Genomic DNA, 17,311 nt, shown 5'->3' with positions numbered 1-17,311 from the left:
CTCTGTCTTTTTTAACTGGAAAAAGGTGCATTTAGTTACTTCCATTGAATTTGAAGTGAGATTTTATTTATTTATCAGTCTCATTGATAGGAATTAATTTTAATTATTCCAAAAATTAAAGAAAATATTGTATTAGAAATTATTAAATCTTTAATTATTTTTACACACTCAATTTATATCTACTGTGTTTTTTTAGTGAACAACTAAAATGAGCGGTTATTTATTTATGTGAAGTTTCATGTTTAGAATTTATTCCTTAACGTCAGTTATACGAAAGCCGTTTCCTTTCCTGTAAATTGCTCGGCAAAGACCGCGAAGCTCAGCTAAAGTGTACATATAAATACCACAGCAACCACTCATCTTCCTAACAAAAATTCGTGTTTGATGATCGATATCACCTTCTTTACACTTCATTAAAACTTGGTTTGTTTTCCGAGACACCTCGTGATCGTTGGTGTTTTCATCCCACATAACGACAGTGGCATCGGTTGGTGTTTGACTTCGAATTCAGGTAGCAAGTTTGGATTTTTGTCATCTGGGTGTTGTTAGTTATGGGAGATCTGTTCAGTGGAGGTGCTGTGGGAGCACTGATGGGAGAGGCATTGAAAGGGGCTATTTCAATCATAAAAAAAGGACTAGCCTTCAAATCCACACTAGATAGCAACATAGAAACCTTAAACTCTTTGGCTCCTCTGGTGGAGGAGATGAAGATGTGCAACATGATGTTGGATCGGCCCAGCAAGGAGATAGAGAAGTTGGAGAGTCTCATGCGAAATAGTCAAGAGCTGGTTCGGAAGTGCTCGAAATTGGGTCGGTGGAAAATGTGGTCGTTCCCTTATTTCCAGAGCAAGCTTCGGAGCAAGGAGGTGGCTCTCCAGACGCATTTATCGATGAACATGACGGCGCAGAACACGGTGAACTTGATGAAGTTGGTGGACGACATGAGGAAGGTTCTGGAGATTCTGCTAAAAGAGGAATTCGGGCGTTATCCTGAGTACCGGTTGATTGATTTGTGTGGGGCTCCTCAAGAACCTGAGTGTTTGGGAATGGATGTGCCTTTAAGAAAGCTGAGGATTGAGTTGCTCAAGGATGGTGTGTCCGTTCTTGTCTTGACTGGTTTGGGAGGGTCGGGGAAAAGCACACTGGCTAAGAAGATATGTTGGGACCCTCAAATCAAAGGTAACTAACTCTCTTCCCTCTCTTCTTCTCGTTCTCCATCATAGGATTGTGTTTGAATTGCTATAAAAAATATTGAAACAAGACTAATATAGAACATTACCTTTAATATAAGGCTTCAAATTGTGGTTGTGGTTACGTTTCCTGGCAATATTTGATGTTGTAAAAATTGCAGGTGATGCGATGATCTCAAGAAAACCATACGATCGTATGATATATTATTGATCTAAGTTATTTATTCTGAAATCACTAGCTCGTATATGCATGACATGCTTTGTGGAATAGTATCATAGATAATTTAGAAAGCTATTTTGTTTTGACTAGACAAGTTCGGGGCAAACATCTTCTTTGTCACTGTATCAAAAACTCCCAACTTGAAGACCATTGTAGAGACACTGTTTGAACACTGCCGTTGTCGGGTGCCGAAGTTTCAAACCGATGAAGATGTAGTAAATCGACTGGAAGTTCTGCTGAGGGTTTTTGGGAAACATCCAATATTGTTGGTCTTGGATGATGTTTGGCCTGGCTCAGAAGACCTTGTTGAGAAGTTTAAAATTCAGATACCTGATTACAAGATTTTGGTTACTTCAAGGGTTTCATTTCCAAGATTTGGCACCTCATACCAGTTGGATAAACTTGATCATGTCCATGCAGAATCCCTTTTCCGTCACTTTGCACAGCTGAAAGACAAAAGCTCATACATACCTGAAAGAAATATTGTCGACGAGGTGGTGCTTTTATTTTTACAAAATCGCTCACACTACACATAATTTGTCCGTTTGTCATATTCACCTTTCTATATTAGGATATGAACAACGTAGTTTCCTAGCCTTTCAATCTATTTACTGATTTTATTATGTTGCCCTGAAACGCAGATAGTGAAAGGTTGCAAGGGTTCACCATTGGCCCTTAAGGTGATTGCTGGATCGCTCTGTAACCAGCCTTTTGAGGTGTGGAAAAATATGAAGGAGCGTTTACAAAAGCAATCCATTCTGGAGTCTGATAGTACTGATTTGCTTTTTCGTCTTCAACAAAGTTTAGATATATTGGAGACTAAGTTCTCCGTCAATGAAAAGGAATGTTTCATGGATCTGGGGCTATTTCCTGAAGATCAAAGAATCCCTGTAGCCGCCCTCATTGATATGTGGGTAGAACTGTATAACCTTAATGAAGATGGTACCAATGCAATGTCCATTATCCATGATTTAACCACCAGGAATTTGATTAATGTTATAGTTACAAGGTACATGGCATCTCCCCGTTGGTCATCTAATGCTTAATTATATGAGCTCAAAACATCTTACGAAAGGCTTGAAAAATGGATTATATGAATCAATCAAGCTAATAATGTAGGTTTCACTAGTGGACGAATAGATATGATTGCCATCACTATCACATAAGAATAACAGTTATATAAGTTGAAAATGTTATAATTTCAGCATACTTGATAATCTTATTACATGCATAAGATATTTTGAGATTAATCTATATCTTGAAGTAAAAGAAGATGGAAAGCATGTATATATGTAACTTCTTTTATTATACTTATGAAGCAAAGAAATAAAATTGTTAATCTTGTTGGGTTTTTTGTTCTTCCCTTGTGCAGGAAAGTTGCAAAGGATACAGACATGTACTACAATAACCATTTTGTTTTGGTGCATGATCTTCTTAGAGAGCTAGCAATACATCTGAGTAAAGGGGAAACATTTGAACAGAGAGAAAGAGTGATGATTGAGTTAAAGGGAGATAATCGTCCTGAATGGTGGGTAGGACTGAATCCGCTAGGAATCATAGGCCGTTTGTTCTCATACATCATGGGAATGTTGTATAGACAGAAACAACCAAAGGTTGCTGCTCGCATATTGTCTATTTCAACTGGTATGTTTCTCTCTGTCCACACTATAGGGAATGCACATGCATAAATGATAAATGCTACATGCCACTCCAAGTTTCATAATAATTGATCATCTTGACTTCCGAAGGAACTGAAGTGCATTTGACCATAGCATCCTTTTCCTCCATTAAATTGCTATCATTAAAGGTAGCAGAGGAGTAACTGATTCATTGTTATAAATTGACAAACATTTTCCAAAAAACTGGTAATTGTTTTGAAAATATATGAACTTATAAGAAAGAAGCACTCTTGTGCCGTGTCAAACTTAATCTTCCACTGTTAATGTCAAACATGATGCTTTTGCAGATGAAACGTTTAATTCGGATTGGTGTGACATGCAACCAGACGAAGCTGAGGTTCTGGTTTTAAATCTTCTTTCTAGCCAGTACTCGTTGCCAGAGTTCACAGAGAAGATGCATAAACTGAAAGTTCTGATTGTCACAAATTATGGTTTCCATCCTTCTGAACTAAACATGTTTGAGCGACTTGGTTCTTTAAATAATTTGAAAAGAATCAGATTGGAAAAGGTTTCAATCCCTCCCCTGTGCATATTGAAGAATCTACGAAAATTGTCCATTCACATGTGTAATACACGGCAGACTTTTGAAAGATATTCTATCTCGGATGCAATGCCAAATCTTGTGGAGATGAGCATTGATTATTGCAAAGATCTGGTTAAATTGCCTGATGGGCTGTGTAACATCACCCCATTGAAAAAGCTTAGTATCACTAACTGTCACAGGCTTTCTGCACTGCCACGAGATCTTGCAAAGCTGGAGAATTTGGAAGTTCTAAGGCTATGTTCCTGCTCTGATTTGGCAGAGATGCCAGATTCTGTTAAAGGGCTTAACAAACTTAGCTGTCTCGATATCTCAGACTGTTTAAATCTTACCAAATTACCAGATGACATTGGTGAGTTGAAGCTTCAGAAGCTCTACTTGAAGGGTTGCTCAAAACTGAGAGAACTGCCGCACTCGGTCGTTAAGTTTGAAAATTTAGACCACAAAATACACGTGATCTGTGATGAAGAAATGGCTTCCCTATGGGAAAGTTCTACCATTCGCAATTTGAAGATAGAGATATCTACAGTGGAGGTTAACTTAAATTGGCTTCCTGGAGCTCATTCCTGAGACATGTTTTCTGAAATTGATAGACTAGGAATCATGTTTGAATTTGGAACCATGTCACTGCAGTGGAAAAGTAGGAGTTTGAATTGGTTGATTCTGTTAATATAACACATCAATGTGACTTGAAAGAATACCTCATGTAATTTAGCATGGTCATTCACGAGACATGTTTTCTGAACTCGATAGACTCGGCATCATGTGGAAATTCAAAACCATGTTACTGCAGTGAAAAAAGTAGGAGTTTGAGTTGGGTGATTCTGGAAATATAACACAAGTTTTGACTTGTAATAACACTTCATATGAAGTATGGTCAAAGTAATAATGGTCATTTATATTTTTGTGATTAATAGCAAATATTATCTTCTCATATATTTGGTAAAAACAAAAGAAAGAGGTTCCCCTGCGGTGTCTTATTCTATATTTAATTTTGATATATTTCAGGAACTAAATATTTTATCTTAAAGCTTTCTGTCTAAGAAATATCGAACACTAAAGGCCAAGTATATGGAGACATCTTTTGCATCAAGTATGTGAACACTTGAAATCTTCATTTTATGTATAAACAAAAATGACATGATTCAGCATGTTACACCGTGTAAAAGATTGCTTAAATGGGGTTATCAAGGTTTCTTGTGTTGCCTCTGCAGGAATAATCGAGATCAATTGTTCCATTGCAGCTTCGCTTCGCTACTCCTTAATTGCATAATGGGTAGATGAATTGAATTTGCTATTGCCTATGTAAGTGTTCGACTAACATGGGGCAAGACGTTCTCATTTATATGTTGTAAAGGTAATTAATACATGCACCGTATTTGAAAGGAGATGTATTACTGTTTCTGAATATACTTTCCATATTCATTGGAAACAGTTTCAAACAGATCTTCGAAAATTAAACATTACAGAAAATTAATGATGAAAATAGACTTAGGAAACATTTAAGTTGCTTTTGTAAATTTATTAAAATAATGACTCTTTGCAACTATAAAAAGACTTATTGAATATATGCTTAATTAAATTGGTTATTTAACCATACTGCAAATTATTCCACGCCAGAAGCAAGAGCTAGAATAAAGACACTTTATCGTGCACATAAAAAAAATATTCTGAATAAGGCAATTCAGGGAATAAATGGATCGAAATATATACTGCACATACCACGAGACGAAGCGCATTAATAAATAAAATTTTAAAGCAGTGCACCCCATTCAAGTAAACTATTGTACAATCGTCGGGGAGTTGTATTTGTGACGTCCTTCCAAGTTGCATTGCAATATTGCACAGAAAAGGACCAGAGGTACAACAATGAATGTATTCGAGAGAGAGTAATAATTGAAAGAATTTGAGAAAATTTAAAACTAATTTTTTTTTTGTTTATTTGAATAGATTTGGAAGTAACTGAGAATAAATTTGGAAATAAAATTTGTAAGAATTAATGTAGAATTTAATTTACATGACAGATTAAAAAAATTTACTTCCAAATTCATACTCACTTACCTTCAAATTTATTTAAATAAATAATAAAAAAAATTATCATCAAATTCTCTCCATTATTCTTTCCCAAGTCCACTCAAGTGTAATAAACTGAAATGGTGAATAGGAATGACAAGTGCTTAGATAACAAGATAAACACAAGTAAATCCTAGGGTATGCGTGCGTAGCATGTCTATGCAAACAAGAATCCTGACACCAACGTAGTAACTACATGATTTTTTTAAAAGGATGATGAATACATATGATACAAACCAAGTACTAGAAAAGAGGGAAGGAAGGTAATTATCATTTCTCAGCCACCAACCCGTCTAGAATGTAAGAAGCATACAACATATAAGTGAACATGATGGACTTCGTGTGTCATCCAATCTACAGGAAATAAGGCCTACACGCATTTCTATTTCCCTATTCCCCCGATGCCGAGAAGGCCGTAAAGTTGAATATTGAGATGCTGTCCTTTAATTACGCTCTCTAAAATGAAGACGATGATTAAATTACATGGCAAACACTATCTCCCCACTGCTATCTACATATTGCTCGAAGTCAGAGTCTGATTCGTCCGTGTCATCATCTATTATATCATCAGTCAAAAACTGGTCTAAAGAATAGGTCCCTGCGGCTGGTACGGTAGCTTCTGAAATTATCTGCATAATTGTATCAATGCTCTGCATAGGCTGATCTGACTCTACAAATTGCTTACCCATGATATTTACATCCGTCAAGTAAGGAGGGAGATTTTTCAGAAACCATTCATTTTTCAATATTTCAGGAATAGTGATTCTCTGTAAAAATCAATGTACAAAGACATAAGGTTCAAATAAATCAGTAAACAAGCAAGAGTGGAAGTTAATAACACTACCTTGTACAATAAAGAGGTTTGATTTATAATATGCCTACAATCTTCTTATCAATGCTAGATTTACAATCACCGCGTAGGACCCACAATATTAAGATATGTCAAAATAGTAGACATTCCGAGTTGATGCTAGGATACAACCTAAGTGGATCAGGACCTAGAAAATGTAAAAGGCTATTATTAAAAGTATGTGTGTGTTTGTCAAGCCAGATGCCATACATGAAGGTTCTCCTTCAAAAATCCATCTTATATAGTGCTTCAGCTGGAAAGAGGGAAAAAAATTCTAACACTTTCAAGTGGGAGGCTATAATGGTGGTATACAAAAATGCATCCATAGCACAAAATTCCTTAGGAATTGAAGTGTACCTCAAATTGTTTATTCGCAGTGGGTGACTTATTAGAAAATATAAATTACCTCTGCAGGGTCAAAAACAAATATCCTTGAGATAAGGTGGCCACATTCTGGAGATATTTGTGTATCATCTGGAATAGAATACTGGACACCAAGAACCCTCTGCAAGGAACCAACCAAAAAAGGTTGTGCTCGTGCAACCAGAGGCTTGTAAAGAAAACATGCAAATATCTTAAATATATGTTCAACCTGAATTGTCTTCCAGGAATTCCTTGGATCTGTAGGATCTTCAAAAGGATATGATCCCACTAGCATCACATATAAGGTTACTCCACATGACCATACATCCGCAATCTAAAATAGGGCATGGGAATTTCAAAAAATCCATTAAAATACCTACATATACACATTAGTAAAATTAAAAATTGAAATGTTTTATCATAGTGCATTCCTATTTCATGACACGGAGAGACTCAAGATACATGCTTATCTGTAGGTGCTTAATTAGCAACATTGCACATTAAAAGTAAGACTATGCATACAACAATAGCAGCCAAGCCATTTCCCGTTAGGTGAGGTTGGATAAATTAATAAAAAAACACAATGTTGCATTGTGAGTCGTGTCTACAGAAAAACTATTAACTTCATCAGAATAAAATGAAATCATGACTCCTAAAAATAGCTTTTGTCAATGAAGAGGCTTCAAATCATCTTATGTTCCTAAAGCCAAAGAAATGGGAGAGAAATCACAATATCATTCAAAATCCCAAACGGTGTTTTAGGGATAAAAATGGGTTTTTGAAGCCTAAATCATGATGGCACGCAATAATATACTATTTTGCCCACTATTGATTTGACAACTGCTATGTTTTTTGAACTCCGCAGTGACCCGAGGACATTTTGTTGTAACACACTATTTTGAATACTATGATTCATTCCTGATCTCGATTACTGAGTGAGTACTAGATTGCGTGCATAAGTTCAGAAAATATAGACATAAACAAAGATCAAACAGAGGGTACGAGTGGAGGAAGAAAGTTAGGTGCGGTTGTAATATTCTCAACTAATTTAGTCATTTAATTACATCTATACGTTTATTCTTTTATTATCTATCGACAAAAAAATCTCAATAAGCTATGAACCTTTGCAACATTTAAAGACAAAAAAAATGTAAGAGGACTGACAATTATCTCCTGCTCTCTTATAATCAATAAAAGTAGAGATTTAAATAACTACTTTAAAGTTAAAAACTTCAATTTGTGCCAAGAACACACGAACAAAGCGTAGATGACAACCAGAAGAGAAGAAATATCTGTTTAGATACCAAGCAAACATTACCACTGAAGTTATGACAGATAGATTATTAAAAAAATCATTTAGATCCTTATTCCAGGGTAAAATCAATAAACCTCACTGGCCCACAAATTATTGCGATCAAATTATGAGATAAATACAGAAAAAGAGCACGACTGAAACTAAAAATAGTTCTACCTTGCCATCATACTCTTTCTTCAGCAATACTTCTGGAGCAATATATGCTGGGGTTCCTACGGTTGAGTTAGGTTGTGAATGAAGCATTGAAGACTGCCAATAGCAAAATCTATTAGATATGTAGAAAATATAGCAATTATCAAAGCAGATTATTTGAAATAAAATAGACTACAATGGTGATCTAAATTTGATAAGGTAAAAATTAGATAAAAAAAATTAATGTGTAGGATCTTACAAGACAGAAAGCTAATTGATAAATAAAAAGGATGACCTCAAAGTGTCATTGCATGCAAACGGAAGCTCTATTTTAATTACCAAGTACCATAAAAATGTATGACACAAATACAAGATGAATTATCTTAACACCACCACCACAAAGGTTTGCTGTGCGCTAAATATCAGATGCCTCAAGACACCAGGAAACTTTTCATAGATTTAGATATTTCCCTGTATGTGAATTGTGAAACATCAAAACACAAGAAGAATGTTCAAAGATTAAAAACAGCACAGAAAGGTGTTACGAAAAAGTTAACCCATTCATACAAGGATCCAAAATTTCTTAACAAACACCTGACAACCTGGTGAATTTGGGACTCCCCTTTATAGGAGTAGGAGCCTCAACGAGGTTCGAACTCAAGACATTGGGCTCGTTGCAAGACTTTTAACCCATTCACACAAGGATAAGAAATTCCTTAACAAAAGGGAATGGCGATTATCAACTAAATTCAAATTTGGCCAAGCCCTAAATAATGGGAACTTGGAGAACTTAGTAGCTCAAGTTTTCTATACAGCAAACTACCTTTATAATTTTGTGGATAAACACAAGAAAAACCTCCCCCTACAATCAGAAAGCAGAGCTGGCCAAATTTTCCAATGTACCCATAGCCTCTGCCGCAAAATCAGAAGCAAGCTTCACCATATTAGATCAGATGCGTGGGTTAAAATCTCAGGCTCACCATCTCAACTCTGGCCAAAGACCACTCAGGCTACACTATGCTTCAGCTAATCATCCTACCTATGATGAGAAGAACTCAAAAGTTCAAAATATACTCTTCAACCTTTCTCGTTTGATGAAAGTTTAAAAGCTCTTCAAAATAGATCGTTATAACAGTGACCTCCATAGCACTCTACCAGCATCTCACTTCAGTCTCCTACAAGCAAATGATCTTCATAAGCAAGTGGATAGTAGGACCATTGCTTAACCAGCTTAACTTTAACGTCATCTGAAATATTTAGAACTTCAAAATAATTTCCACCATAGTGATCGACCCAACAGCAGTGTCCATATCATAAATTAGGAGAAACCCAATCTCACACAACCATAAGATACTGATCCATGTTGGCTCCACTCGCTGTTGCTTCCACAACTTAATTCATGATATGGGCACTAGTCCAACATCTTACGTCCTACTCATCTCCTAAAAAAGTGATTGCTTAAATTCAACCATCGAAAGTTTTACTGAGTCCTCAAACGTGGCAACTTTGGCTTCAAACACTTCTACTTTATCCACCACCATTTGGGGCATGAGCCAGACTTCCAAACAGCAATATTTGACAAGTTGAACCAATTGACAGGATTCTCAAGAAACTACTAAGCCAATTTTATTAAGAACCAGAATGGAGCCTATGACTTTTACAACCTGCAGAGCATCAACTCCTAAGAGAATAAGAGTTATGCTCCCTCTAAAACAAAACAAACATGCAAAACTAACTTTCACCGTTCCTCAATTTCCCCACGTTCACCCTACACCCCTAGCCAAAATGATCACCTTCCTAATTTCCTCCCTCACTAGCTTTCCTCTTGTGAACATAAATTCCCAAAACCTAAGCCTTTTCTGAATTCAAGCCTAAATTCTGGTCTATCATTCCATCGCTTAACCTGGGATAGGCTAAATTATAAACAATGGATCAAGCACAAACTTTTTTAAGTAATTCAGATTAAAAATATTCACAATGAATAGTCATGCAGAATTTCCCCTTTCCAATAACAAAAGTTACTAAAAGAACCTTTTAGTATCTGAGGGAATTAGTTACTCAATTAATAGAATGGTCTATATATATCTGCAGAACAAAATAGCTTCACAAGAAAACTAAAGAACAGACTACTAAGGGAAGCAATTTGTGGATATTGAAAGGTTCAATTAAACTTGTGACAAGAATCATTTAGAGGTAAATTTACTGAGCCAGAGCTTACATCCCAGTAAAATATATAAGAATGTAACTCACACATGAAAAGCACATGACAAAGGCTTACCTTGGAATATCCAAAATCACATATCTTCAAATGGAGTGCTGGGCTTCCATCCAACAAAGTGTTTTCCAACTTCAAGTCCCGGTGACACACTTCCTTCATAAGGAGACACGTTATGATACATAAAACCAATACATCAGACATAAATAGAGTTAACAAAACACTCTCTACTATTGGTTAATGTAAAGACCTAGAAAATGATATTTTAAAAGTGGTAATGGTTTAAAAATAACGATACTAAATTATTTTAATAATAAAAGGTTTTAATATAATGGTGTACCCTCCTTTGCATGCGTATTATCTATGGTTGCATGTATCATCTGAGTTTTCTATAAGACTCTCTACTGATTAGCAATCCTAATGGTGTATCTTAATTGTGTTTCTGTGATTTGTAGGAACAAATAGGAATTTTTGTACATTGGAGTTGTTTTAGGTTTTCCAGAGCAGTTTGTTCTTCTGTCAGGTAAGGGAAGCTAATATTCACTTTAATATTTTTTGTATGAGAAGCATGAATTTGCATTTGATAGGTAGTGAAATTTATGCTTGGTTGAATAATATTAATTGAAATGCTTATTGAGTGATGTTGTATATTGACGAGTGAATAATTGCCTATTTATGATATTTTGGTGTATGCTTGTGATTCGATAATGGTGTGAACTTTGGATGCTATTGTTTTGATGTTCTATAGGTGCAAATCTGACGTAGAGTTGAAAGTAGGAAATGGAGTGTTGTTGGACTGGTTTTAGTCTAAATTGAGGTTTTGGTAGGTGAATTTCTAGAGAAGGGGCTTTGGAGAAATAATTAATGTTTGAGGTATGTTTTTAGATCATTTTAAACTTGTCCAGAACCTTAATTAACCATAAATTTGATGTTGTTATCGTAAGTAGTTAATAGGTTGAGTTTTAGGTTACTTTTGGTCCATTTTAGGGGTTTTAACTGGTGAAATCTTGGAAGAATGGTTTTATAAGTAAATTTGTTGTTTGGTAGTTATTTTGAGGTCATTTAGGACTTAGTTGACTAGTTAGTGCATTAAAAATCTAGTTTAAAGCATTAGAATTTTGATTCATGAGTTGAGTTGTAGGTTTATCAATTGAACCTGGATTCCCGACCAAATCACCAAATTGGTATCTAATGTAAGTTATAAACCTGTTTTTGAATCATTTTCAGTGTCTATGATGCCATTTTGATCATTTGGATAGGTATTGGGGGCAACCGAAGCTAGTTTCAAGTTTTTTGTCATCTAGTATAGCACTGAGCGGCCTCGTATGGCGCTCAACGCTGCCAAAATAGTGAGCCCCTGGGCTCCAAGACGTTGTGCACCACTTTGGGTGCTGAGCGCCACTTTGGCGTTAAGCGCCACGAAGTTAGTGAGCTCTCTGACTTTGGGGCGTTGAGCGGTATCTTTTAGGCTCTCAGTGCCACCCTTCCTGTGGTGTTAGCGTTAAGCACTGAGTTTCTGACGTTGGACGCCCTATTGCTGGTTCTAGTTAAGCATTTTGTTTTCTTATTTTATGTTGAGCTTGAATTGTTTTTAGCACTTTAATGGATGATTAGTAATATTTATGGAATTGTATGGTGGAGTTTACACGAGGTTATATATGTGGATAAATAAGTTTGAAAAGAAATTCCAAGGAGGAAATTCTTAATGGTTGCTTCAAGTATTGTATTTGTATGTATAAATCTAGGAAGCTCAGTCTTGAGAGTTATCCTAATTCTCTAATGGTTACTTATTCTCAATTAGAGAGGGTGATGCATGTGGTGAGAGTAGCATGAGGTCCTAGTCTAGGTGCTCCATCCTGGCCTAAAACGCAGAACGAACTAGCTTTGTGTGTGTGGTAGGTGAAACCTATTGACAATGGCTCTGCAGAGCAGTAGAGGCCACTATAAGTCCATGACCATTAGCTTACCCTTTCTGTGTTTCTTTGTTCGGTTGCTTGTGTTTGTTTGGTTTCTTTTTGCAACGATCATCTAGTTGGTGTGAACGGAGCGAGATGACCTTTCAGTGGAGCAGGCTTTGGGAGGAAATGATGCTGACATGTAGTTATGAGTAGAGTAGTTTAGTTTATCTAGTTATATTTTGAAAGACATTGTATAAATAGTTCCTTTATTTCCTTTTGTGTTGTACATAAAGTTAGACTTATAGTTATTTTGGATAACTGTATGGATATTTTATATATTCCTTGAGTTAAATGGTTTTATTGTATTGATTTTGTGATGGTTTCTTAATAGTGTTTATACTATTTAAATGGGATGTTACAATTAACAAACTACCCAATATTAGAAGATTCCTCATCATGCAAGGTATTGAGGATAATTATATGCAGCCTTACCCTAGCGTGTGCAAAGAGGCTAATTCCGTATTTGAACCCATGACCAATCAGTCACCAGGCCCAACTGTTATTGCTGCGCCAGGGTTCACCCTCTTCTCTTAACTATTGGTTAAATTTATTGAAAAATACAGAATAATGGGAGACGTTCATTAAATACGTGAGAACCACAGATTTCTGTAATTTCAACCAATAGAAACGAATGTGTTCAAAAGAGTGTATGGCTTATATTTCTTCAGCAGACAATACTCAAAAGGTTGATACATTGCCTATACTACATTCTGTGTAGGTTAACTGCAAATTATATCCAATAGTGGGGGAAAAGAGATCAGTTACCATTGCATGACAGTGGCTGACACCAGATATGAGTTGTTGAAAGAAGAAACGAGCCTGTGGCATAACAATAGGTTAATAGCTGCACAGGAAATAGAAAACTAGCACAACTTTGTGGCGACTGAAAAAGTATAGCAAAAGTAAACAGAATTCTTAAAGAACCTCATCCTCAGTAAAACGCCCTGCATTGCAGATTCGGGCAAATAATTCTCCTCCAGATGCAAATTCCATTACAATGGCAAGATGGGTAGGTGTTAAAATGACCTGAGTGAAATTTTATTGAACATTTTCCATAGGTATGATTATTCCTTTCTCTGACCATAAAAATATAGAAATGTAATAGTTAAACAAACCTCCTTAAACCCAATAATGTTAGGATGTCTTAGAGACCTGTGATTAATTATTTCTCTTTTAACATTTTGATCAATCTGCAACATAGTAAATGATAGGAAAAATATCAGTCTAGCGCCTTGTCAATAAGTATCGGAATGAAAGAGGCAAAAAACATCTCACATTATTTTTTAATCAAAAAGTGTAAGCTAGACCACCAAAAATAAATTCATTTTTTCACTATTTCTTCTGTAAATGTGTTAGCCTAAAATTTAATTAAACCACATGATCTGGATTCACCGCTTGTATCAATCCAACATTGGACTACACACCTCATGTATAAACCCTCCCTGGCACGGAAGAAGCCCACTTTACCTTGTGCTGAAATTTATCATTTATCCAGAAAAATGGGGTAATAAAGACAGAACTACAGACCACGTGATTGTATAAGCTTCAAGGCTAAATCCTGAACCAAGTATTCCTAAAGCTCAAACTATTAGGTGAAAGCAGATAAGTTCACACGTGAATGATTTTATATTTTATATCTCATTCCGTAAACTCCATTCCTGTCTAGTGCACTATCAGAACAACCAAAAACAAGCCAGACAAATCGTATGCGCCAGATCCCCACTTATAACTTAAACTTTATGGCATCATTTCATCATCAAGGCAAAATGTCATCGATCAAGTCACCTTATTTCGTGCAGCGACCCCTATTCATTAATCAAACTTATCTATCAACAATTAAGTCATTTTACTTTTGTCAAGAGATGGTGACAAAAGCAAAAAGTTCAATTAAAAAGAAGCTATGGAGACAAATTGAATTGTCATATTAATGATAATTTAATCACTACTACTATAGTACAACCAATAAAAAAGTACACGATTACTTGATTAGCATTTAAGTGGCTGAGCAATCCTAAACTTTCCATATTCAGCCACCATGTTACCAAAATTAACTAAACAACTCGACAAAAGTTAACGGCAGGAAAAAATTTAAAAGCTCAATTGAAAAAGTCGTCAGCGTCAACGTACAACCGACTCCTTCTTCAGAAAGAAATGGTGAGTTAACACAAACCTTTTCTCCGCGTTCTATATACTTGACGGCAACAAGCTCTTGCGTTTGCTTGTCCCTCATAAGTCTAGCAACGCCGAAATTCCCAGACCCAATATCGCGAACGAAATCGTAACGGTCGCTATCGTGCATGATCGGCATGTCCAATCCAATTCCGGTCGCCGGCCGATCCATCGGTTGAAAACAGAGACGGATACGTCGGCAATGAGGGATGCCCAGAAAGATTCTGCAAGTGGGCACTAACAGAGTGAAAAAGTGCCAGTGGGAAGGTGGCACAGTGACGACGACGTTTTGTGGATGCCGCACTTACACAAGTTTCTTCTTGCGCCCCCGCATAAAATATGTTTGATTTCCTTCGTTTTACTGTTTATTTTTGAATTATAAAAAAAATGGAAAAGAATTTTTAATTGTATAATTTAAAAACTAAAAATACTATTTATTGAATATATAATGCACGAGTCATTTGATTTTTGGATTACACAGTTTAAAAAATACTCTTTAATTTTTAAATTAAATGGTAAAGTCTTCTTTTAGAAAAAATTAAATTATATAATTTAAAAGTAATTTTTAATTTTTTAATTGTATAATTTAAAAGTTTTTTTATAATATAATTTGAAAGTAATTTCATAATCTACAATTTAAAAATGATGAAATGAATTTTTTGATCCAAAGGTGCAAGAAAAAATATATATTAAGAATGAATTTTATTTAAGAAAACACAATATAAATAGAGATTACCGCATGTAAAAATAAGATATGGGTCCGTGGTTTGGGAAAACCGTGGATAAATGAAAATAATTTTTTTGGAAGATTTTTATCTTTGGAAGCAACGGATATATCACGCTTCAAGTGTGTCCTTAGAACCAAGAGGCCAACCACGCTTCAGGCATGTTATGTATTAGTATCAATTCTATTTGAAGCCTTAGTAACTAATATATGGGATTTAGTTACATTTTTATTGTTAGTAAAAAAATCCAATAATTGATCGACTAATTTTATAAATGAACCATTCTTTGAATTTTCAGATCACATATTTTTTACAAGGATAATAATTCATTTAAATCAATATATTCTTCCAATTGTTTTCCTTCTCCACTTAGTGTTTGAAAAACTTATTCATCAACAATTGACAAATTTAACTATAAATAAGTCTTTTATTGATGGTTCAAAATATTTTATTATTAATGGAGATCATATCCAACATATATTCTCAATCATAATTGTCTCTGAGGACCAATCATAGTTTCTTTTGGTGAAAAAATTTGAACACATACAACACACAAAAAATTCTTAAATGAAAAATATTAGGCAACTAACCAAAAACCAACTATATAATAGAGTATTTATGATAACTTGTTGGTTTAACGTGAACCAATGTTGTAGCATGCAAAATTGCATATTCATGAGTAGTCATTGAAAAATTAATTCTCATAAGTAATGGTCTTGCAACTAGTTTTAGATGTTTTACTAGCAATTTTGCAAGTCTATTTTGAGTATGAAGATGTGATATGGATGTTCAACTTGAATTCCAATTGATACACAATATTCATTAAAAAAAACGAGATGTAAATTCACCAACATTATCAAGATGAATTTTCTCAACATGGGAAGTGATCTCTTAACTTTAATTGTGCTAATAACTTTACAAATATTTTATCGCGAGTTGATAATAAACAAATATGTGATCATCTAATTGATGCATCAATTAAAATCATAAATTATCTAAATGATCCACATGACGAGTGTATTGGACCACACATATTACCCTGTATTCGTTCTAAAAATTAGATTAACTTATTTCTATTTTCATTTTTTTGTTACGGTTTAATTATCAACTTTCCTTTTGAACATGCAATACATAAGAAATCATTGGACTCAAGCAGTTTTTGACTCTTAAGTGGATGTTCACATGAACTTTTAACTATTTTTCACATCATCACAGATCCATGATGACCCAACTGATCATGTCAAACAAGAAATTCATCGTAAGTTTCTAACTTACAATGACATGTTATTCAATTGTACTAATATATGTGCAGTACAAAACCATGAGAAAAAACTAATAATCTCTCCGATGCACATTTTTTATTCAACTCAATTCCAATGATATAAAGATATTCCATATCTCCTTCATTTTGTCTTAATATGATATCCATTTAAACAAATTTCCTTAAAACTTAATAAATTTCTATTAGACTTTTTGGTAAAAGTAAAATATATCCGTTAGTTTATACAACACTACTGCATACATAATAACCTAAACTCGTTGCAACATCAAATTTGCTTTTATTCCTTGAGAGTTAAGTGATGAAAGTAGTATTATCTTTGTCTGGATGGTACATTGATAAGTGTGAAAAATAGATGTTTTTACACTTATAAATGATCTTAATCTTGTAATTATTTATGTTTTTACTCAGTGAAAAGTTGTAATAGGAAGTAGATTATTACGTAAATTATTGTTCAGGAAAAAATTGTACAAAGTGGAAGCTGTCACCCAATTCTCGCAAAGCGCAAGCAAATTCGCAGAGCCAACAAAATTAATTCGCATAGCGCACACATATCTGTGCGCTGAGCGAATAATGAAAATTAAAAAAAGGGCAGTATTTTG

At 34.8% G+C, this 17,311-nt stretch overlaps 2 protein-coding genes across 2 annotated transcripts; one reads left to right on the top strand and one right to left on the bottom strand.

The window, feature by feature from the left end:
- The first annotated feature begins 229 nt into the window (after nucleotides 1-229).
- LOC106777819 (probable disease resistance protein At5g66900) lies at nucleotides 230-4,566 on the top strand. Its single transcript, XM_014665590.2, has 5 exons — nucleotides 230-1,179; nucleotides 1,501-1,904; nucleotides 2,052-2,419; nucleotides 2,783-3,054; nucleotides 3,377-4,566. Exons 1-5 carry the CDS (start codon nucleotides 552-554, stop codon nucleotides 4,198-4,200), a joined length of 2,496 nt encoding a protein of 831 aa, XP_014521076.1. The 5' UTR covers nucleotides 230-551; the 3' UTR covers nucleotides 4,201-4,566.
- A 1,323-nt stretch (nucleotides 4,567-5,889) lies between these two features.
- On the bottom strand, nucleotides 5,890-15,057 carry LOC106777677 (serine/threonine-protein kinase SRK2E). The gene is made up of 9 exons (XM_014665367.2): nucleotides 14,707-15,057; nucleotides 13,652-13,726; nucleotides 13,461-13,562; nucleotides 13,302-13,355; nucleotides 10,642-10,734; nucleotides 8,388-8,480; nucleotides 7,146-7,250; nucleotides 6,960-7,058; nucleotides 5,890-6,470 (listed from the first exon to the last, which is right to left on the bottom strand). The coding sequence occupies exons 1-9, from the start codon at nucleotides 14,875-14,877 to the stop codon at nucleotides 6,183-6,185; spliced, it is 1,080 nt and encodes a 359-aa protein (XP_014520853.1). The 5' UTR covers nucleotides 14,878-15,057; the 3' UTR covers nucleotides 5,890-6,182.
- Nucleotides 15,058-17,311: the final 2,254 nt, after the last annotated feature.

Source organism: Vigna radiata, chromosome 11 (genome assembly GCF_000741045.1).
Source record: "Vigna radiata var. radiata cultivar VC1973A chromosome 11, Vradiata_ver6, whole genome shotgun sequence".
Taxonomy (NCBI): domain Eukaryota; kingdom Viridiplantae; phylum Streptophyta; class Magnoliopsida; order Fabales; family Fabaceae; genus Vigna; species Vigna radiata.
Note: the sequence above shows the minus strand (reverse complement) of the source record. Positions and strands in the feature narration are given on the sequence as shown.